Source organism: Rhyacophila brunnea, unplaced genomic scaffold (assembly GCF_057557595.1).
Source record: "Rhyacophila brunnea isolate RB1 unplaced genomic scaffold, BYU_Rbru_1.0 scaffold_16, whole genome shotgun sequence".
Lineage (NCBI taxonomy): Eukaryota > Metazoa > Arthropoda > Insecta > Trichoptera > Rhyacophilidae > Rhyacophila > Rhyacophila brunnea.
Genome location: NW_028232816.1, coordinates 6725665 through 6750314, shown reverse-complemented (window position 1 = coordinate 6750314; position 24650 = coordinate 6725665). Strand labels below are relative to the sequence as shown.

Here is a 24650-nt window from a genome sequence, read left to right as displayed (position 1 = left end):
GGATTAAATCTCTAAATTGTTGGCTTAGCTTCAGCAGTACTTTTCGGGTTAATGTAAGTAAAAACAAATTTACGCGTGTATTTTTCTGGTCGGATGATTTCGCTTTAGCCCGGGACAGATTTTAATTCCCCGCTCAGAAATGAGTTTAGCGCCGTAAACATGTTTTTTTTTTGATCATTATAAATACAATTTTATTCGAAATATGGAGCATACGTTGTGTTCCTTAAGGGCGTGTAGTTATATTCTCCATAATAAATTAATGTACATACATAATTTTGAAAATCTCTGAGAAAATATATTATAACCAATAAATAAAATCTTTTTGAAAAAAGTAAGCCACCATGGCAGGGAATCGAACCCTGCATCTCCTGGGTTTACGCCCCTTCCGTTGCATTTACCTCTATGCTACATGGCGACGTACTAATTCCGACAAATTTTAACTGTTAGCCTTTTTAATACCTAAGCGTTCTTCTAAATCAAGCTACTTTGGCAATCGGTTTTTGTTTTATTAAATCAAAGCAGATACCTATTACTTCAATTACTAACCGACGTCGTGGATTTCTCCAATATTTTTTATGATGTAACTTACTTGAACTTGCTAATAATTTATAATTAACTATTTCTTTTATTCAACGAAAAAGGTCAATAGCTAAAATTTGTCGCAATTAGTACGTCGCCTTGTAGCATAGAGGTAAATGCAACGGACGGGGCGTAAACCCAAGAGGTGCAGGGTTTGATTCCCTGCCGGGGTAGCTTACTTTTTTCAAAAGGATTCTTTCTATTGGTTATAATATATTTTCTCAGAAAGTGTTTTTCAAAATTATGTATGTTCAATAATCAGAATGGTACATTCTTAAATCTTGTGAATTATTCGTTGAATAAAAGAAATAGTTAATTATAAATAATGTGTTTTTATTGCATTGGATAGGTAAATAAAATAACAATAATCAATATTTTTTTTTGTTTTCTATACTATCTAGTCTGTATTAGTTTTGGATTTGATACAGTAATACCTGTGTCCATTCTTAATGGATAACTATTAAACTGGCACTTTTATTAATGCCCATATTATGAACATCTCATTCTTTATTTTTCCTAACAATTGTAGAGGTTTTATACAACCCTACAACTGACATGTTCTTGTCTAACTTAATTTCTAGAGCATAGACAAAAACGCAACGGAAACGAAACAGTCGCCATAGAGTGCTCCTAAAATATAGTCAACCCGGGCAGCTCGCCGTTCCCTTTCAATATCTATTCCAAAGGTATCATGTTACGTCTTTACTCAAAACTTAAATTAATATACTGTCTTTTCATAGTGCCATGTAAGTAATAACAACCAATCTATTTGCGCCATAATATAAACCATACAAATACCAACTATGTTTCCGTAAATGCTGCCCATCAAAAATGTCACACACACGACGCAACCATCTAAACATAGTATTATACATAACATCGTGTGGCAATGTAGTATTGTGTTATGTTTTTAAGAAAATCGTAGTTGTTTACAAAGTTATCGCCACTTTTATATGAGCTTATAACACTTACTGTTTTTCTTTCTATCCATTCTAACTAACTCAGTTTATGACTGGTGAACTTTCTTCTTCTTTTCTGTGTGCTATTGAGGATCCTCTGGGACGACGATGGAGTATATGCTGTCACTGAGGGAATATGGTATGATCAGATCATGGCCCTCATAAGGGGGGGTGCTGACAGGGCTCTAGCCTGGGGGCCCGGTATGGCCGGTCAATCATTTAAGTGAACAGTAAAACACACCACAAATTTGCTCTAATAGTAAAAAAGTCTAAACATAATATGTAGCTGTCTGTTGTAATTTGATGTGATATTGACATAATCCATATATTTAATTGATAATTCACGTGTAAAATTTTATTTTATAACAATTTTAACTGTGTTAACTTTCAAAATGGCTTTAAAACAGAAGGAAGTCACGATCAGTGGTTCATAATAGTGCCGACAATAATTGATAACTGGATTTATTTAAAAATCGCTAAAATTACACGGAGTACCATTAACACTGGGACTGAAACTACTTGGGGAACACGACTTTAAAAAAATCACACTGCCTTTAACTTTAGCGATAGGTAGGGGGGCCACCATAGATCCAGGCCCGGGGGCCCACTTCAGGATGGGGGTCATGGATCAGATAGTTCGTCAACCCGCACCCGTTTACATCTCAGACAACAAAAAGTTTAATTCTTGCAACGCACTGATATAATTATTAGCAAGTGGTAATCAATTATCGTTTCTCGTCTCTTTCAGGTGTTACCAGACAAGTCGGAGACGCACTACTCCTGGAGCGGTCGCAGCGGGCTGGTAGAGTGGTCAGCATCGGCGTGGCTCCGTGGGGCATCGTCGAGAATAACAATGAACTTGTGGGACTCAACAAAGACGTGCCTTATCATTCCATATCATCGCCAAGGTATGATGACAATTTCAACAAATACCTTTATTGTTTTGCTTCAGAAAGTCCCATTCGCTAGGTTTAGGGATCGCAATACCGGTATTCAATTATTTATCGATACAGAAATACCGGTTTCAAAAATCGAAAATACCGGTATGCTCGGTTTTAAGAAAGCATACTCGTTTAGTGAATAAGTTGTATGCTGTCAAAACGCAAATTGACTGAAACCATCAAAAATTAAATAAAATACAAAATTCCTCACATACACTACCTGTAGAATAATTGTCGCAATGCATTAAGGGCGGACGTGCTCAGCGTGGGTCAAAATGGAGCTTTTTTCTATATTCAAACCATGATCCTGGACATACCTTAAACGTTGTAGATAATCTATTTATATAATTTTGAAGCCGCCGTGCCGAAGCCGACGTCCGCCCTTAAGGAGATTTATACATGTATTTATGTTTCCATTCCAGCCAATCCATATTTCAATGGCATTTCATTATTAGAATAACATGTCTTTCTTTATAATCTTGAATAAAATATACATAAGCAGACGAAATGTTATATGTATATATGTTTTCTGTTTTTGTTGTTGTTTGTTTGTATGTGTACTTTACCATTTTAGGCATGGATTTTGTTCTTTGACATTAATCTCGAGTAGCTTTTCAGTTAGCGAAAAGTCATCAAATATAAAACAGGTTTTTTTAAACAGACCATTTTTTATATTGGAGCTTTTTTAAAGCTTTTTTCGTAACTTTTGTATTTTATAAGCCATATCGTTAGGGGAATTAAATTATTTTTACACCGCCTAATGATGAGCTTATACCTAAATTAACATTCATTGACCCCGCGTAGTTAGTAGAGCGCCCGTCTCTGAAGCTGTGGGTTCGTGTTCGGTTCCACACCTAAGACAATAACTACTTATTGTTTTTAATTAGTAATCTCATGAATGTTTTATTTTCGCCAATAGCAGTTTCAGGAGTGACACTATTACCAAAACTAACTTTGTAAACCTTTGTTTTTTTAATAATTTGAATTTAATGGAAATTTCATGGCTACCGGCACCTTTTGTGTGAAACTTTCACTGAAAACTATAGGTTAAATAATAATGCAGACGGAGTGTGGTCATGCTTTGGGACAGAAAATATTAGCCAATCACTGCTTAGCTTACATATCTATTCGGTTACACGACAAATTCCATACCATCCAAAAGGAGGATAATCTATCCAATTAAATATTATTAAAAAGTGACTCATTTGTTTTTTTAAAACAAATGAAAATCCAGTTGACTGCATTACCGCTCGAGCTTTGATTTATTATTTTCGCCAATTGATGTCACTACTGTTCAACAAGAATATTTAGGCAAAAGCCAAAGGCGCTGTCGTCGACTAAATGGGAGGAGCTTGTTAGTTTATAATGGAAGTGCGGTTAAAAATGAAAGGAGCTGTTAGTTCATAGTTTTAACACGTAGCGAAGAAGTTCTTGTTGGACTATACAATCATACGTGATAACTAATCCCATCTACTTTTTTATTTTTATAAAATTGTTTTTGCATATTTTTTGTAGAATGTAAAACGCCATTTTTGTAGCAGAGTTTGTATTGGCTCAGTGTCACGGTATTGGGTGATCGGCGGAAGGTATCTGTCAGCGAGTCCTACAACAAACGCAAAAACCGATATACTAAACAATCTCTCTATTAAAATCGCCTGTGCCGATGCTGTTTGCCAGGGTCCGTCCTCACACGGGCCCAATTGGCCACGCAGATTTGATAGCAACCGAGGCCAACTTTGCGGCATTCGAGAAATTTGCAGCGTCGTATGGGGAGCGGGATAGTTCCGACTCCACTGTAGACTCATCCATTTCAACTCGTGACACTCAGTATGCGGATACATAGCGCGCTTAACGTCAGCAGACAGCAGAGCCAGTCCAAAGAGATTTCACCACGGTGTATGGTTGTAGCTTAAAAGCACTTCTTTCAGACACGTTTATAGCGTCATGGAAGGCGGCCCTGCATATCCACAGTACATACTGTACATACATGACGAGTGGTAGTGGGAAAACAAAGACGGGATGTAGATTGCTTTAATGCTAATGAATTGCGGATAGAGTTTATTTTACCGAATGAAGAAATACAATGATAAAAAATACAGGTGTGAAGCTAAAAATGCCAGATACTATGACGTCGTGAGATATGCTCAGTCGGAGATGTTACGATCAAGTGTCGCTCGGTGAGATCGGCTCAGCCCAAGGCACGATGACAGAGTGTACTTCTACGACTTCTGCTCCTGCGCATCTATTCTATATACAAGACTGCTTTCGGCCGCTACGGCATTTATCTAAGGTCTAAACAGTCTATCTCGCTCTAAAATTTACCACAGCCAAAAGAGGTGTCGTTAAAACATAGCACTTATTGTAACAATTTCAAATGATTTATTGTAATTGTTACAATAAGTGCTAATACTTCGATACAAACCTACCCTAGTTAACTGCCGTAGCGGCCGAAAGCAATCTTGTGTATAGAATAGATGATCCCATCAATAATAATTATGACTAGCTATTTATTTAAATGGATATCTGATAAATTAAGCAAGCCATTATTGATGTAGGTCACCATTGAGAAATATGCTGACCGACGCACACTTGCAACTTCGCGGTGTTTTGCTAACCAGGCTTTGTTGTGGACCCTCATCATCGTATGTCACACTTGCAGAATGTGCTGACCGTAGATTGCGCGATTGTGCGATACTTGTGTGACTTGCTGATTATCGCATCGTTGCAGTAACGCTGATATGACCTGTGGGTCAATTCTATATTTATCGACCGCTAAAGTGATAAAGTGATAAATATTATCAAACTTAGTGTAGGTTTGTATCAAAGTATTAGCACTTATTGTAACAATTACAACAAGTTGGTTGTAATTGTTGCAATAAGTGCTATATTTTAACAGCACCTCTCTTGGCTGTGATAAAATTTTGAGCGATATAGACAGTTTTGAGTGTTTAGACGGCTAACTTATTGTAGCAATTATAATACGTCAATACAAATATGTAAAAAATACTATCACTTTAGCGGTCGATAGTCGCCTTGTGTATAGAATAGACCCGCTGAGGTTGCTGGCCGCTACATAGTTTAACCTACCTGCTGAGGAATTTTATCAATCGTGTAGTGTGGCTTATAGTGACGTGACGCGATGAAAATATATATCTCTTGTTGATTCCGTAAATCAAATTAATGTGGCAGCATGCGATCTGAAATGTTGTCAGTCGAACTTACGATCAGGGAAAAGTTTTTATTTAGTGTCGGACAAATAAGGTTAACTGAAATTACCAGTTAAGATCAGGGAAAAGTTTTTATTTAGTGGCGGACAAATAATAAGGTTAACTGAAATTCCCAGGGATCAGAGTAATAATTAGAGAGCCGCGCTGCGAATATATTGGATCATTTTAGTTTTCTATAATTCAATTTTCGATCGCCAATCTTTGGTGCGCCGTATTTTTGTAGTTTTTTTTTTCATCGTAATATAAACCAGACTTTTATGATCAGACAGTTATGAATATTGCAATATGGACATAGTCATTCTACGAGGTGGTTTCGAAGGCTTCATCGTGTAAGTAATGTTTCATTTATGGAAGTGGGCAAACTAACGAGATCTATAAAATCTCAGTAACAACTGAGTCAGTAACTTTTAATATTCCCGCGTTTAAAATTTAAAAAATCAGTGGCAACGTCTGGTGATAAAATTAAAAAATATTCATAATTCCTTCGTGAATTCTAAATGCCAGTGCAATCGTTTGAAAATATAAATAGTGTCACTAGAGTAAGACAAATTTGTTTTTTAAACTGACTGATGATTTGATTTCGGGTTTATGTGACGTATGTGTAAGTATACAACGAGGGTGGGTCAATAATTCCTTAGAAAAAAGCATTAAAACAGTTTTGATTTTTGTATTTTTTTTTTATTTCTCAACATAATCTCCTTGGAGCTCAATACACTTGGTTAGACGTTTCTCAATTTTTTTTAAACCGTCAGAAAAATAAGTTTTCGGAAGGTCCTCAAAATAAGCATTTGTCCGATCGATGACTTCTTCATTTGAAAAAAAACGTTGTCCACATAGCCATTTTTTTAAGTTTGGGAAAAGGAAAAAGTCACTGGGGGCTAAATCTGGCGAATACGGTGGGTGGTCGACCAATTCGAACTTTAATTCTTCAATTTTAGCCATTGATCGTAAACATGTGTGAACACGAGCATTGTCCTGATGAAAGAGGATTTTTTTCCTGTTTAAATGAGGCCGTTTTTCTTCAATTTTGTTTTTTAGCTGGTCCAATAAAGGTGCATAATAATCCCCTGTTATTGTTTTTCCTTTTTCCAAATAGTCAACGAAAATAATTTCACGTGCATCCCAAAATACAGTAGCCATAACCTTACCAGCTGATTTTACGATTTTCGCCTTCTTTGGACATGGTTTGCCTTCGCAATCCACTGCTTTGACTGTTCTTTAGTCTCGGGAGTATAGTGGTGTATCCATGTTTCATCTACAGTCACAAAGCGACGAAAAAATTTATCCGGATTGCGTTGCATGAGCGACAACAGGGCTTTAGAGGCCACCACCCTATTGCGTTTATTGTCGACTGTGAGCAAACGCGGCACCCATCTTGCAGAAATATTTTTCATGCCCAATTTGTCATGTAAAATAGAAATGACGCTACCTTTTGAGATCCCTGTAACCTCAATTATCTCACTCAACTTTAATCTTCGGTCACTTAACACCATATCGTGGATTTTATTGATCATTTCTGGTGTAGTCACCTCTACAGGACGTCCTGAGCGTGGTTCATCCTTTGTTGATGTACGACCACGTTTAAATTCATTTAACCAGTTATAAATAGTTGCAAGTGAAGGAGCAGATATGCCGTGAACTAAATCCAACTCATTTTTTATTTCCTTTGCTGTTAACCCTTTTATATTAAAATGTTTAATAACAGCTCTAAACTCAATTTTCTCCATTTTTCCATTTTCCACAAGCAAAATTTTTTTTTAAATGTACGAGAAACACACAACAACCCGACCAATCTGATTGAAACTTCGCAGCATACTGAATCGGTAGTGCCGCTGCATGAAAACAAACCGCTTACAGTACTAGTCGCGCCACCTGTCGGCTTTTCTAAGGACTTATTGACCCACCCTCGTATTTTAAACAATATACACACTGTTTATTGTTTTCAATTATTATAAATCATAATAAACTATTTTTTTTATTCAACGAATAAGACACAAAATTTCAGAATGTAACATTCTATATACTGAATATACATACAGACGAACATGGTTATTACGAACACGGAAATAGCGAGATCTCGGATGTAATGAGGAAACATTCGTTAATATTTTAGTTTATGATTTTCTCCATACATTTATTCACTTTTATAACGAGTTACTTGTCGGGTATACCGAGCAAAACAGTTAATGTGTCGAGTTTAAAAACAACATTTTCGACCCTAAGCAACAAAATCTGACCGCGAAGTTAACTAGACCGATGCCGCCGGGACTGGATCACGTTTATGACACTAGTTAAGTGTCTAAGTACCTAATTGGTGTTTTCGCCGACAACATTGGAAAAGTATCCACGCCCATGATTGAAATTGCATGTAAAAAATCCAAGATTTGTGAAGTCAGTAGGTAGGTACCTACCAGCACCGGCCGCTCAGCACTTACAATAAACAATTTATTTTGTAGTTTTTGAATGCCATGCTTGTTTCGGAGATTTTTACGATAGTTTTCAGATTTTCACTAGTTAAGTGTATATGTACCTAATTGATGTTTTCGCCGACAACATTGTAAAAGGATCCACGCACCTGGTTGAAATTGCATCTAGCCGATAGCAAACCTTATAACGCAATTCGATGATCATTTCATGTAACAACTACTAGTTAAAATCATCGTAATTATCTAAGGCACCCGTAGTTTGTTTAATGGTAAAAAATATACTGGTGCGAATCCAACAGATACAGGTTCAAGTCCCGTTGGGCGTCATATTTTTTTCTACATAAACATTTTTTTCTAGTGTGTGAAATGTTTTCGAATTATGTATATTTATTATGAATAATTTACCCTTCTCTGATAGACAGTTTTCGCCATATTTGACGTTAGTAGAGATAATAATTATTCGTGTTGCATTAAATTGACCGTTTTAATATTGCCGATATACTATAGTGCTAGAATTGACTGTGACAGCTGTCAGAATAGTCAAATGCATCCCAAGCAATCAATCAATCATGTCCACGGATTTTGGGCCAATCATATTATATGTTTAACTGCTATATTTATATATGTATACTTATAAATATTCCGTACATACTTATATGAACATTATAGATACTTATATTAATTTATTTTCATAAGATCCTTCCGAAGATGGGTTTACAGCCCCAAACAGCTGTCAACATGACATAAAAAACCTATCTCGAAAGGAGTAGATTTAAAATAAAATATCTCCAAGCCATTATTATAGATATTTTGTGAATCATGTTTCTTATAGAACGGGAAAGCTTTCGAAGATATCGTAACAACTTCCTCTTTGTTCTTTTTCGTAATTTAAAAGGTGAAAATGTCCGTGAAAGGGTTTATAAAGCTTTTACCATAAAAATAAAAAAAGAATCGAGCAATATTTATTAATCCCACGAAACATATCTCTGACCTAAACCTACTGTTGTTTATTTGTGTTCAGTGATGCTTGAAGATAAAAATGTAACGTTTATTCTATGATCAAATCGAAGATACTCATAATGTTACATAGCAGGGATATTTGAGGCCTAAGAGGGCATCAGACATGAGACATCAGAACTCGCCGCATGCGTCTTACGATGAATTCGTCGATGTGACGTCATCGTAAACCAAGAAACAAACGTTATCAAATGGAGCTTCGCAGATTGGCCAATGCAACTGCGACGCTCGACGATCCGTACATGCAACATGTCGCATATCATACAGCCTGCATGTTGGATCTAAAAGAAGTCGACTCCGCGCAAGCGCACAGCTGCACAAACGGCCATTTCTCTCCAGACTGTCGCCGCGTTCGGAGCAGCACGATGCGGCGAATGTCGATATTGCTAGGCAGATGTGCGAGGTTTTATCAAGGAACACCGCCTGCCCGTTCTCGGAAGCTTTGATTTATGACGGTTAGGCACACGAGGCGAGTTGTGATGTGCGAGCCGGCTAATAATTATGATCTCAAGATACCTAGAACTAATTTTCAGATAATTTAGACCTTAAAATACATCAAACTAATATAAAGGTAATTTAGACCGGATGCTATTGAATTTAAACCCAAACAAAGTGTGACACATGGAAAAATGTTTGAAAGTGATCAACTGTGCATTCAATGAAGTAAAGTTTGGTTAATTTTTTAAATTTTTTTGTATGTTTGCTTGGTATATTATGTAAATAATTACAAGATATGTCTATGAAATATAATATGTATATGAAATGTCATTTTGACATTTCATATTGATTTCCATAACAACGCACGTATATATTAATAATTTAGTTGCTAGGACATAGTAATAGCCGAAATAACTTATCATATAAAACAGAATTAACTGAAAATGAATTCAATTCTTCTTAAAGATGGCTAAAAGTATCAAAAAAAAATACATTGTCGTCGTGTTCTGATATATTCTAAAAGTTTCAAATGTCTAGCTAGTCGGAAGTTAGTTAAAAATCTTCAATCGTACAATACAAATCTTGGACAAACAAGAAAAAAATTGTACTGGACAAACAAGAATACGAGCTAATAAAAACGTGGTAAAATGGAACGACTGAGTAGATAGGCGCGTACTTAAATCCAGCGACTGTTGAAAAAAAAAATCAAATCGAATCAGTCCAATAAGTAAGTACTTAATTGTGAATATACAGTCGAACATGGTTATTACGATCACGGAAATAGCGAGATCTCGAACGTAATGAGGAAACTTTCGTTGATATTTAAGTTTATGATTTTCTCCATACATTCACTTTTATAGCGAGTTACTTCTCGGGTATACCGAGCAAAACTGTAAATGCGTCGATCGTTTAAAAACAACATTTTCGACCCTAAGCAATAAAATTCGTCCGGGCAGTTCAGGCTATACTTCAGCTGATGAGGCATGGTCTAAAAAGATCGTGACTAGGCGATGCGCGGATTGTGCAAATGACGCGAGCCGAACGAAATATAATTTGTCATAAAAATTCAACATGCGTCCTTTTAATGTTATGTTTATTATTATATTCGTAATAATAATAGTATATTCGTTGACATGTTTTCTTTTTCAAGTACATGCGGAACGTTTTTAGTCATCTTTACACGATTTAAGAATATATTCCTCCGACGCCATCACAAAACAAATTGACGTTCTAACACCTCGACTGTCAGTCTCCGATTGGCGACGACTGCAAAGTTTCGTTCCACCTACTGTTGAAAAATATTTGCCGTTTCACTTAGGTATGCTCTTAACGTCTTAACTAGACCGATGCCGCCGGGATCGGATTACGTTTATGACACTAGCTAAGTGGCTATGTACCTAATTGGTGTTTTCGCCGACAACATTGAAAAAGTATCCATGCATATGGTTGAAATTACATGTAAAAAATCCAAGCTTTATGAAGTCAGTAGGTACCTACTAGCGCCGACGGCTCAGCACTTCATTACAGTAACTAACTTCTTTTGTAGTTTATGAATGCCATGCTTGTTTCGGAGATTTTTACGATGGTTTTCAGATGTTTTATGCTCTATGCTTAAATAGAGCGTGGCGCGAAAAATGTTATATAACGATATAACGAGTAATGCTTATAACGAGCAAATTCAGTCGGTCCCATCTTCCTCGTAATAACCAAGCTCGACTGTATTTAGTTCTGTATTTTACGAGCTTAAAATTAAAAAACAACTTTAGAAAATCTTGCTTTAACATTAAAATGAATATTATTATTTTAAGATAAAGGTAAGTATAGAAATAAATTGACTGTAGCATAATTTCCACCAGGCACCTTGCTTCGATTAAAATAGCACAAATATTTTGACAATAACATAAGACGTTTTTAATCAAAGACGGAGAAATGTTTTTTTTTTTTATTAAATTCATAAATTTAATCAATGACACGGCAATGATTTCGAGGGGCGTCACGTAATGCAAAGTGATAAAATACAAATCGCAAGAAAGATTTTTGCCCGTGGATTTCATGAAAATCCGGTCTATGTTCCGGGAAAACAGTCACAAATATTCAAAACAGGCCCGATTTCACAAACATAACGCCCCACCTCTAGAATATTGATGGAGGTAAATTTAGTGCGTGAACTTGGAACGGAAGGCCGCTTAGTTTGGGCCAATTTTATAGGTAAGATTTTTAAAGTAGATAAATATTGCATATTTTTGGGTTTTTTTAAAAGTCAATGCTTAGTCTACCAAAAGCATTTGCGTAACAATAAAAGTAGAGGACAAATTTCTTAATTCATCCGGTCACTTTAATATTTAATGTTATGGAAATATTTGAGATAAAAACCTTTCAACATGGTATTGGCTAGTGCGTCTCTGATAATTAGGAATCTAATAATCTAATAAATAATCTTAGGAATCGAGGGCATCCGTTCTTCGTTCTCCTAAGATGCAGAACTAACCTGCCATTGGTAATGCCAATTGGGAGGGCAATAACTCTGTTCAATCAAATCACTTCGGATATTGACATATTCCACCTGCGTGAGGACGAGTGGGAATTGTTTTTCATAAATTCTTAAAATAGGGTCTGCGTCGGTGTACTTCCTTGTATCTAATTTATATTTTTTGTATTTACACTTTTCTTCTGTTTGATTCTGATTATTTCTTTTTTAATATATAATACCGTTTTACTACTATTTCTTTTCTTCTGAATCTCATGTTGTGTACGTCTTAATTTAATAATTTGTAATGTTCACTATATATATTAAAAAAATATGAATTTTAATTTAAAAAAAAAAACAATTTAAAAAATCTGTCCCATCAAAATATTATTTAATAAACTAAAATATTCCGTAAATAAAAATTATTTAAGTTGTCTCTGACGCTAGCACGCGTCTTTGTTGCGCGATCACATAGATTCAACACCCACGTTTGCGTCGCTCTCACGCACGTTGTACCTAATCACTTAGACACGTACATGCATTTCGCTCACACGCGTTCTTTATCTATGAATACTGTTACTCTATATTGCCTGGTTTATGATGTATAAATAGTATTCACGCCAGCTAAATAGTATTATAATTGAGTGAATCGCCATGAAAAATGGTAGGTGGCACTGCCACCTGGTAATTTTAAGGTAGTAAATATATTTCTGGGTCTGGCAAGTACAGATATTGTTTTTCAATATCTGTACTGTCTTTCAATACTTTTAGCCATCTTTAAGCAGAAATGAATTCATTTTCAGTTAATTCTGTTTTATATGTTTCGGAAAAATATCGTAAAAAGTAAAACACTATTATTGGTTGCTAAGGGGGTCCTAGCAACTAAATTATTAATATATACGTGCGTTACTATGGAAATCAATATGAAGTGTCGAAATGACATTTCAGTATTTTATATTTATTCAGTTTTTCTATCAAGTACAAAAAAAGTATTTACTAATACATAGAATTGTCAAGTTAATATGATTCAACAGAAAATATAAAAACGTGGTATATAAAAAGTTCTTTTTATCTTGTAACTATTTATGAATATACCTACAGTCACTGCCGTTAGTCAGTATCACACTCGGCTGAGAGCTCGATCGAAATACGACTGGGCATAATGGCACGCCCTTCTACCCGTGCCTCATCTGGTTACATTTAAATTGTACGTAAAACATTTCACCGTGGCACAGTGCGCCGTGAGCTTTCTTATCGGAAAGAGATGACCATACACTATGCGGTCTCCTATTATATTAGATTCAATATGAACAATTAATTCAATTTCCATAGCTGATTTTGACAAAATTCATAAATTCAAGTATGAAAACCTAACATAACCTAATAAATAATCCAGTATATCGGCTGTTTTCAAAATTTGTTTGCTGCTGGCTTTCTGTAAACCAGGGGTAGTCAACCTTTTTATACCTACCGCGCACTTTTGTATCTCTGTTAGTAGTAAAATTTTATTGCCGCCCACCGGCTCCACAGTAATGGTGATTTATAAAGTAGGGAAGTAACCTAACTTATAAAATATATAAAGGAGAGTTACAGCAAGTAAAAGCATATAATAATAATTAATTACCAATTACTTTATGTCAGACTTTCGCTAAATTTGGCAGAATAAATCCTTATAAAACAACTTACTGTGGTTAAATCAAATCTATCTTTTTATTTATACTTTACATATATATAAGCATGAAGTCTGATGAATTTACATTTATATTAATGAGAAAACATATTGAAAATGTTTTTAAAACCCCTTACTCCCACCATGAAAGCTGGAACGCCCACTAGTAGGCGGTAGGGACCAGGTTGACTACGCCTGTTGTAAACCGACAAGAACCGTGCTTTATTTAGACATGAATTTTATGTCAGTACTATACGACCCAAAAAGGTTGGACGGTCTTTAATATACGACCATATATTTCCGATACAAAATTTTACGGTGAAGTGTGGTGCGGTGAACTGCATAGGTACAAATTTCCGGAGACGGTATCGACGCACCCTCACTGGCAATTATAAAGTAGGTACGTAGCAAAGAAATAGAAAAAAATCCTTTGTTCAAAATGTAATCGTATGCGATAAATTTTTGGTTAGTATGATGCTGTAGTAGTAATTGAGTATCATTACCTTTCTTTATTATTTCGACCATGTCCGATCCTAATAGGATCATATGGACCTCCACAGGGTAGAGGTTTGTATTAACAGGTTTTGTTTTTTTACGAGAAATGGATGTCAGCCACTTGCTCAACCTATTAGGTCCATACCCTGACACACAAATTGAAAAACAATATGTGTACTTGCCAGCTCCAGGATTCGAACCTGGGACCCACGGCGTTATAGTCCAACGCTTATGCCGCGCGGCCACCGTGATATGATATATGATACTAGTAAAAGTGGTATCATTACTTTTACTAGTATCATATTTTTCAAAATACCAAAGTTTTTTTTTATATTTAAATAATCATTAGATAATAATCTTAAACGCTCGCCTTCTACGCCGTTAAAAATATGTAAAATTGAATAATGAAAATCTATGAAAAATGTTACAGAGATTTCCATATTGTATTTTATGAATGGACAACGAGATTGCATTGAATTTTGAAATATACATTTCGCGAGATGCTATCTTGTCGTCGTATCTTCATAAATGCAAATTGCTTTTTCTGTCTTGTAATTTCTATGCAATTGTGAAGTGACACGTACTACGTATACATTATATAAATTGCACAGTCGAGTTTAAATATAAGTATATGATTTATTCATACATATAAATATATTTAAATTAAACGAAGCAACGAGTACAGAATTATTAATATTACATCCGAGACAATTTTACTAAGTTTTTTCATTAGATAATACAAACTATTGAAAGCATTATAGTATTTGATTGCGTGTTTTGTAAAATTTACCATTGCAATTTATTTGTTTTAGTTTAAAGGGAGAAATTAATCGTACAAAATTGTTTCAGTTCAAAAATATCGGTTTCGTAAAATATAAATATATGTAGTGGCGCTTTTAGCAGTGGACTGTAATTTGAAGGTGATACTGGTTGATAAATTACGGATCTAGAGGGGAGGGATAACAAGATTCCAGGCACAAACCTTTTGTGTTGAGAGGGCTGGCGCGCGCTGCAGCCAGTTCGGTATTCACATACTCACGCACTGGTAAACGGACGGTTCAAAATGTTACTCTAAAAATTTCACTTGGTTTCGGGATGAATGATGATGAATGACAAATTCAGGATAGATGATAGGACACAAGGTTCTCTCAACCCGTATCAGATTTAGCGCAACGTAGGTCGAACATATGAGTCACTCTGTGTTTTACGCGGCCTCGTTCGTATCGTATCAGATTGAGCGCGATAACTTTAACAAGCCTACGCGCTCGGCTATCTTGGAGTAACATTAGCTAACTTTTGAATCAGTCTGTGTAATTGAATCAATCAATAAACGGTGGTTTAGCGGTAACAGGCCTACACGCCCACGTTGCCTTGAGCTAACTGAAAGTTATTCAATCACGGTCGCTTGATGACCCGTAATTCCTCGTCGTTCTGGTCTTGTGATAATAATAAATAAGGGATTTGGAAATAGGTGGGTAGAAAGGAATGAGGGCTAGCATATTTGCTCCAACCATTCTCTTTATAGCTAAGTAACAACTGACTCTATGATTTCGCAATTCTGTCACGGGTGGCACTTTGGAGCATTTCCGAGAATACATATGTCGCATGTGTATATAATATATGGAAACCATGTGAACCAAGGCCTGAACAAAAACGATGCATGAGTGCGAGTGAGAAGTATTCGGCACCCTTATAATCTCTGCGACACGCGCTAGAGTAAGATAAAACGTCTACGTATTTTTTTAGTTAGTTTCCAAAAGTATCGCCGGCAAATCGTGCTGAATCGCTTCACGCAGCGTCGATAATCTGCGAGTTCGTGTTGCTAAATTTGCTATTTGTTGTGTTAAACATAAAGTCAGTGGTAAATATTTTTAGTTAATTAAATAGGAAAGATGGTTCTGCGTGTTGTATTAAAATATGGTAGCCGTACTGATAAGCAAGAAGATGGTATTACGTTTCATAGGTAAGTTGATACATGTTCGTGACAATTTATTTGTATATTATTATTTATTTTAATATCAGTGACCTAGTGTTTCTTTAAAATAACTTAAATAATGGATATCTGTGCCTAATTGGTTGCATTTTGACCGCTTAAAAATACTATATAACGTAAAAAATTGAAAATTATATTTTAATTCTGAGCGTCTAGTGCGAGCACTTTGGGCGAGCACTAGCGAAATGGTCTATGGTCTCGAAAATTTGTAGGCGAATGCGTTCGCTCGCCCACAAACCAAACGCACGACACGTGGCTTCATTTAGCAATGCAACGGGTGGCGTCTAGATGTATCTATATTTAGTCTATGATGTGAACTTAATATGAAGTTAGTAAAACTACTACATATTGTATTTATTACTTCAGATTTGAAAGTTCGCTTTATTATCCGAGTACAGTGTCATAGAATATAAAATGCGATCTGAAATTTTAATCTAAAAGCTGCACTATTTTATGACCACAGAAAGTCATACTGCAGATTTTTCTCTAACAAAACTTTTCTTTGCTCGGAACTTGTATTGTGTGTTTACTTTTGCGAATTTTCCTTCGAGTTTCCAATATGAAAACTCGTGAAGTATAAGTCGAATGGATGGTGAACTTCCCACGAGAAAGTTTCAAAATAAAGTTCGACTTTTCCATACTATGGAAGTCTCGGGTTTGTCTTTTTTTGTTGAATAGATTAACATAATCAAATTCTTATACTACATTTTGATATCTATGTGGATATTCGTATTTTGATACGAAAAAAATTTGCTTTTATTTTATGTTGAGTTAAATCTTTTTATAAGAAAGGTATGTACTGCTTTGTCATAAAGTTCTACGGAGATAAACAACTCAATCCGTATCAGCATATTGATCGGCGATATTATCTAAATAACTGACCGAAATTACAAATTCCTTAATATCCATTTATCGTAGTGTCCAATTAAGGCAGGGGAGGGCAAACTGCGGCCCGCCGGGTATTTTTTTGCGGCCCGCCATCATTAATTGTACTTCTGATTACGAATAACTTTTTTTATAATGTTTTAAAAATATTGACAATAGATTAAAATTTGAAGAATTTGTTGTTTCGTAAATGTATTATCTCAGTACGTCTTCCTTGCGTCTCGTCTCACACTATGTAACCACTATTTTCTACGTTGAACATCGATTTCAATAGATATTGATAGTGTACCGACAGAGCTACAACTTGAGATTATTGATCTGGAGTTTGACACTGATTTAAGAGAATTGCATCGTCGTGAAGAAATCTCCAAATTTTTCAATGCCCTTAATTCAGGCAAATTCGACCAACTTAAAGATTATGCAAGAAAAATGTTCGTTATTTTTGGATCAATTTATATATGTGAACAAACATTTTCGATCATGAACCTCAATAAAAATTCTTTACGATCAAATACCTCCGATGCCCATTTATAAGCAGTTTTGAGAATATCAACCACAAAATTAACACCTGAATTTAAAACAGTTTCATTCTTCTCATATTTTTTTTGAAATGTTTATTTTTCGTGATAATAAATAGTGTATATTATCTAAAAATGGTATTTTACTTGCGGCCCGCCGCTCATTTTGAATTCTTGAAGTTTGCCCTCCCCTGAATTAAGGCAAACCCAAACACTATCATAAAATACACTACTTATATTATCGTCACTGTTCTGGCAGAAGACACTAATTCGAAAAAATTACATATTGAGTTAGTTATACCAAAATGTTCCTTATTTCAAACTTTACCGTCTGGAAACCTTCTTAATAAATAAACAGTATTTATTTTAAAGTCATCCTTTTAACGATTACTTAACTCACAATATAGACCATTTCAAACATTTTAACAACTTCAAAGTCAAATTACTCAAAACTAGTATTCTCCAGTTAGTGTGTTCTGCCAGAACAGAGACGTTATAATGACAAATAAGAACGTAAAATGTCGCATTTGCTCCAAAATTAAGTGTCAATAATTATTGCCAAGATGAACTTTTTCGAATATATTTCACTACGTATATAATGTTATTTATTAATAAAATTGAAAATAATATTATAATGCGCAATTGATAAAATATTGATCTTTAAATGTGCTCTATAGTTTATAACTTCTTCTTTATTCTCAATTTCGAATGACAACGTTTACAATAACACTCTTTTAGCTTTTACGAAATTAATATCTTTAGTAATATATATGATCACGAAAATTTTATTTTTGTGTGTAGAGCATACACTTAGCGTATACATCTTTCATACGAAGGCAACATCATGTTTAGTCTTAGCTGCCAAATACACTGTACTTCAGCCCTTAACTGAACTGTAAATAATGAAAAATTCCACATCGGACGGCATCATTAACGCCATGAAATTTAGAGTTTTTCCATATATCACCAGGGTATCAATACAGGCTCGAACTTTTAGAGTGGAGGTCATATCAACGAGTTCTAATGACTATCATTGAACATACATAATTTTGAAAAACACTTTCTGAGAAAATATATTATAACCAATAGAAAAAATCTTTTTTTGAAAAAAGTTAGCCACCCCGGCAGGGAATCGAACCCTGCATCTCCTGGATTTACGCCCCGTCCGTCGTATTTACCTCTATGCTACGCAGTGACATACTAATTGCGGCAAATTTTAACTATTGGCCTTTTTAATACCTACTCATCAGCGTTCTTCCAAATCAAGCTACTTTGGCAATCGGTTTTTGTTTTTATTAAACAAAGTATATACTTATTACTTCAATTACTAACCGACGTCGTGGAAAATTATGTATGTTCAATAATCAGAATGGTACATTCTTAAGTCTTGTGAATTATTCGTTGAATAAAAGAAATAGTTAATGACTATCATTGAGTTCAAACATACGTTGAAAAACAGCATTTTTTTCAGACGCTGTATTCGTACCCGCCCCTACAGCTTTGGAAACAGTCACTCTGAAACTACCCCGCCCTGTGGCATTGTCGCGAATACTTGATAATGGAATGTGTAGTCATTCATACAAGCGTTCATTTAGTATATAGAATGTCTTATACAAAACGATGACATTAATCATATGAACAAAAGAGATATTTTATATTATTATATACAATACATTTTTCAATGGTAAGGACATGTAGTCACTGTACGCGAAATAAACATTGATCACCGATAAGCAATGACATTAATATGGACGAAGCATCTGGAAAAAAAATGACACTCACTTTTTTGTCGGGTCTGCCGAATGGCATAATCTGTTTTAACGCCATTACAATAAAGGTGATATTGCTATAAATTCCCGATGCTTTTTGTCGGGTCTGCCGAATAGTTCGGTTCGAACGGGTTCGCTCAAATGAACATTGACACTAAAAACACTGTTCTAACGCCATTACAATAAAGGTTATATTGCTATAAATTCCCGATGCTTGATATCGCATAATGGAAATTGTGTGATGTCTACTTGTACATGTGCGAACGTCGCTATGCGCGAATTTACTTGCTAGCTACTGTATTGAGTGCGTTGTCCATTAATAATGTCATTGCCGATAAATTTTTTGCCGATTTCCAAATTAGTGGAATAATTTACAATCCAATTATTGTTATATTAGTCTTCTTCAGTTATTTATTTTTAAATGTTTTTCTCAATGTAAGGCCTTCTGCTCACGAGAATACTCAAAAAAGACGAGACTGAGACTGGCGGCTCGCTCACGGAAAGACTGGAATCTCTCAGTTTCAAATCGTTTGCGACTAAACTGAAGAGACGCGACATGCTAGTCACCCAGTCTCTCAATTTCCAGTCCTTAATAAAACAGTGGTAGGTACCAATATCAGTAGATTCGATAAAAAATCAAATTTTCTTACCAAAATTGATAGCACTGAACTGAACTTAACAAGCAATAACAATTCAAGACGTCAAGAGTTAGAGATGGGCGAACCGATTTTTAATTTAAAATTTGTGGCATAAGTTGAGAAATATTCATTCTTGTATAATCACCAGCTGCCAGAATATTCTCGTTTATATTTCGTATATTATATATTATTATATTTTTTGCAGTTTTAGGTTATGGTTAGGTTATTATTTTGAGTGGGTTTCATCACGAGCGTCAAGCATCGGTCATTTGCCATTTTATGAGTTCCATCAGCAATCAGTTCGTCGGATTTTAGTTTCTCCATGAGCGAAATGCCTTAGAAAAAAAATTGAACTTTTTGTGGGATTTATGTGGGAAATTCAAAGCTTAAAATTGCTCTCCTGTAAATTCAACATTTTGCAGTTAACAGGCTATGCCCAAACATCATGCTCATATACATTAAGCTACCAATGTAACTGTCATTCCTGTGAATATTTACCAATATAATATACGCTATTAATTAAGGTGTTTTTTTGAACTCTGTCAAATAACGACCTACTTTGTAATTTAATTCTTGAATATAAAATATATTTTTTAAATTGATTATTTTTTTCAGATCAAAGTTTGCCGTCCTCAACAATCGGCACGCGTACTTCTTGCTCGTAGACAACGGTACGGGCGGACGGTACGGCGCTGAAATCCTACTCCGGAGAAAGCTGGAGAAATTCATCGCCGCACAGAAGCTTCATCCTTGTAGGCTCTATTCGTAATCGTACGCTTTCATGAAAGCTCCTAGTTCTTAAGCTTTTTATTTCTATGAATGGATGTTCTTGCGTCAAAACATTCACAAAATACAGAACATAATATCCGTACCACAGAACCAGCATATCTTAAGTCTGATTTTACCGAAAATTAGTTATGTCATCATTTATGACTCGTAATATATCATTATTATCTTTCAGAGCCAATTCATATTTGGAAGATAACATACTATTGAAATTCCTATTCGTCGGTTTCTTAAATTTAATCACCTGAAAATGTTTATTTTGCGCTTTTTCGTAACTATTATTTTTGAAGTTGAGTTACACTGGATTTCAGGTATATTAATATATCGTTACCTCAATACTAGGGAATCCAATCCCGAGCCAAAACTCTGATCCCGGGATTTCGGGATTACAATTTGACAATCCCGGGATTGGCATTTTTTTCCATTGTTAATATAATTTTTTTTTTATATTTACACATAACATTGATAAAATCGGTCAAAAATAAATCTAGTATACAAGAAATGAAAATATAATTAATATTAAATTCTACAGGTTGGACCAGAATTTAATATTAATTATATTTTCATTTCTTGTAAAATGGAATTCTACCAAGTAAATGCTAACTCAATTAATAAAATCTAGTATAATTTATACTATTTAAGATATTTATTGTTAATATTGTATATCTACCTTCAATCTTGGAAATACATAAGTTTAATGGAGTAAATAATATTATATATATATAAATAATAATGTGAATATGAGATTGCTGTTTCTGATACTAAAGACTTAGTGATTGGATTAGCGAGATTTAAAATAGTAAAGCAAATAATCATGGCGTACTTATGGCCTTTCCGCTTCATAAATCTAATTAGTCAGCCAAATATGAAACTGCCGTAAAACGTATGAGGTCATGTTGGAATTACTTTGTTAAAAGTGCGAAGCATTGTTTTTTTTAAATCTTTCTCATTTTTAATAATTTATGTGAACAAAATAAAATGAATCGGCAACATACACATGGGTATAAATCAAATTTCATTCAAACTCAGCTTATTTCTAATGTAGTTATTTTTTATTAAAAGTATTTTTTCTGTTATATTTTCGCTTTTATTTTATGTTCCATAAAAATTGATAAAAAAATCAATCCCGAAATCCCGGGATTATGTTTATCAATCCCGGGATTCATAGGTATAGAAAATAGCTCGGGATCCCGGGATTGGAATCCCTACTCAATACTACAACTAGATGACTCTGATTTGGTCATTGTTAGAAAAATGAAATTTAACTTTACTTGATTAATGTAAATCTAGGTTATATTATTATTTATAATAAAAATGAAAAATTGTGCTTGTCTAATTGGGAACAATTAAATAATGTTCAATTGTGTGAAAAAGAGTTGTAGATAATACATTATTTTATTTATTTAATGCATTTATGTTTTAAAGTTAACTAATATTTTCAAACACAAAATTAATACGTTCCCATTATCTTCTGACTTACTTAGTTTTATCATTTTGAAGAGAAGAAAATGAAGAATCATATTAGACCAATCTGCACATGTCCGATCCTAATAAGACTATATGGGCCTCCACAGAGTGGAGTGGAGTGTATTATCATTCATATTATTAAAGTGAGTGAGTTATCTAGCTGTAGTATTGAGGTGACGATATGTATATCTTAGGTAGGTAAGTTAAGTACCGATTGTGAGTTATGTAGGTACAGCTTTTGTACGTAATTTATCATATATTTTTGAGCTAATTCACTTTTTGAATATAATAGTTTCCTCAAATTTCATACAACCATAAAGTCGTAAGTACATTATCATTAATCGACTAAAAAAGTTTGGATTAAGTTTTTTTTCTGAAACTGTTATTATTGCCACTTTTTTGACTTGTGTCCCTGATAACTATCTAAGAAATCGAGAGCATTAGTTGTTTGTTCTCCCGAGGAGCAGAAATAACCTGCCAATCGGGAGGACAATAACTCTGTTCAACCAAATCGATTCGGATGTTGATATATTCCAACTACGTGAGGATGAGTATAGGTGGACATTGTTTTTTAAATTCTTAAAATAGCTCATTGCTCAAACTTAGCTCATTCGGTGTGCTTCCATGCGTTATAATGTATATTTTTTATAATTTATATACTTATTTTTATAATTTTTGTGCTTACCTCTTACTTTACTTTTCATGCTGTTTTTGTGATACTGCATATATTTATTTCTTCTTGACACCGTTTCTTTGTTTTTAAATGTCATGTTGTGAACGTCTTAAATTTATAATTTGTTATGTTCACGGTATGGAAAAAAAAAAAAAAAAACTAATTTGAATTTTAATAATATGCACCATTTATGTCGGATCCTAAGAGCCTACCTCTACCCTTCGCCACTGTACTCTACTATAGTTTTTTAACCGGTGATCCGCGGACCAAAAATAGTTACCTAGAAACCCAACATTATTTTGAAGTGAGGTTGTATTATATTTCGACAATTGTTTCAAAAATAGTGTAAGTTTGGCTAGGAGATGAAATAAGGAACAGGCAGGGTAGGTTGGTTTGACTCCCAAATGAATAACTAGAATTTGGTGCGTGAATGAAATGAACCCTGGTTTTATTATCTCCTTCCAAATAAATATTGATTTAATTATTACAGATAAGTTTACAGATTATAATTTAGATGAGTGAAATCACGAGTATGCGTTCTGATGGATTACGAGATCGACCGGGCAAAGCGAACGATAACCTTACGGCTAAATCTTTGATAACAGAATGACTAGTTTGATTTCTTCTACTGAGATTTGAATGATGAGATGAGAAGATTGATTTTCATATAAACAACCTTTGTGCATATCATGATAAACTTACGTAGCATTATTTATTAGTTTGCGATATTGTTGATTAATTTAATTATTTAATTATTTTGCTACATTAACTTTCTGTTGAAATTTGATTGATTCACATAAATCGCTTGTTTTGCAATTTTAACAATATTATGTTGCAAGATACATTGTAGTTATAAATTAATGGTTTCCTGCCGATGGTAGTCATGCGGATGGTAGGGTATTGACCCTACAATTAGTAATTAAATATAAATATTGATTATTTTATTCCAATGTTGATGGTCCGCAAAACATCTTTTGATTTTTTTGTGGTCCGCGAATTTAAAAAGTTTAAGAAAAATTGTTGTAGGATGCAAAAATTCTATCCTGTATATCTAAGCAACATACAAATATTTTCTAAATACATAATGTGCCAATATACAAAATATTTTTTCAGTACTTACAATGAGAAATAGTTGGCACGGTTGCTTGAAAGGTATTCGTGAATTATTTATTGACGATAAAGCATTAAGCGATGGGGGAACATCGTCGATATATTTTGCCGGTGGAATCTCAATTAGTTAGAATACCTGTGTTAACGTTATCACTGAGAAGTTTCCTCGGGTACACTGGCTTGGATATAGAGGGCTTTATTAGTATTAACAATCTAACTTTCTTCACCACTAGCATAAGATATGCAGTAACCGGACAAAACAGAACAGCCAGGGGAAAAATGAAACATTATTTTTTGTGGAATCTATTTAGGTTAGGTTAGGTCATTATTTCGTTGTAACTAGTCTCCCAATCATTTTGAACATATATTGATTAAGATGAGATCCTAAGCTTGTCGGCAACACCGAGTTAAGTCCCGTTTATTTGAGGCTTTCTAGCGATTAGGAATGCAGAAAATACGTATATATATAATTTGATTTATTATGGCGTATCGAAAATCTGTGCTATTAAAAATCTATCAACATAATAGAGATACATAGGTTGCCGTTTATATTTCGGGAATTTGCAACACTGGTGTTGCTAGGTGCAATTTGA

At 34.4% G+C, this 24650-nt stretch overlaps 1 protein-coding gene across 1 annotated transcript in view; it reads left to right on the top strand.

Annotated features, from left to right (window-relative positions):
- Positions 1-24650, top strand: part of Trpm (transient receptor potential cation channel, subfamily M) — a 610587-nt gene that overhangs the window by 470861 nt on the left and 115076 nt on the right. Inside the window, exons 6-7 of the mRNA XM_085944074.1 lie at positions 2287-2446; positions 20637-20773. Coding sequence (XP_085800200.1) covers positions 2287-2446; positions 20637-20773 — 297 coding nt within the window. The remainder of the gene's footprint in view (positions 1-2286; positions 2447-20636; positions 20774-24650) is intronic.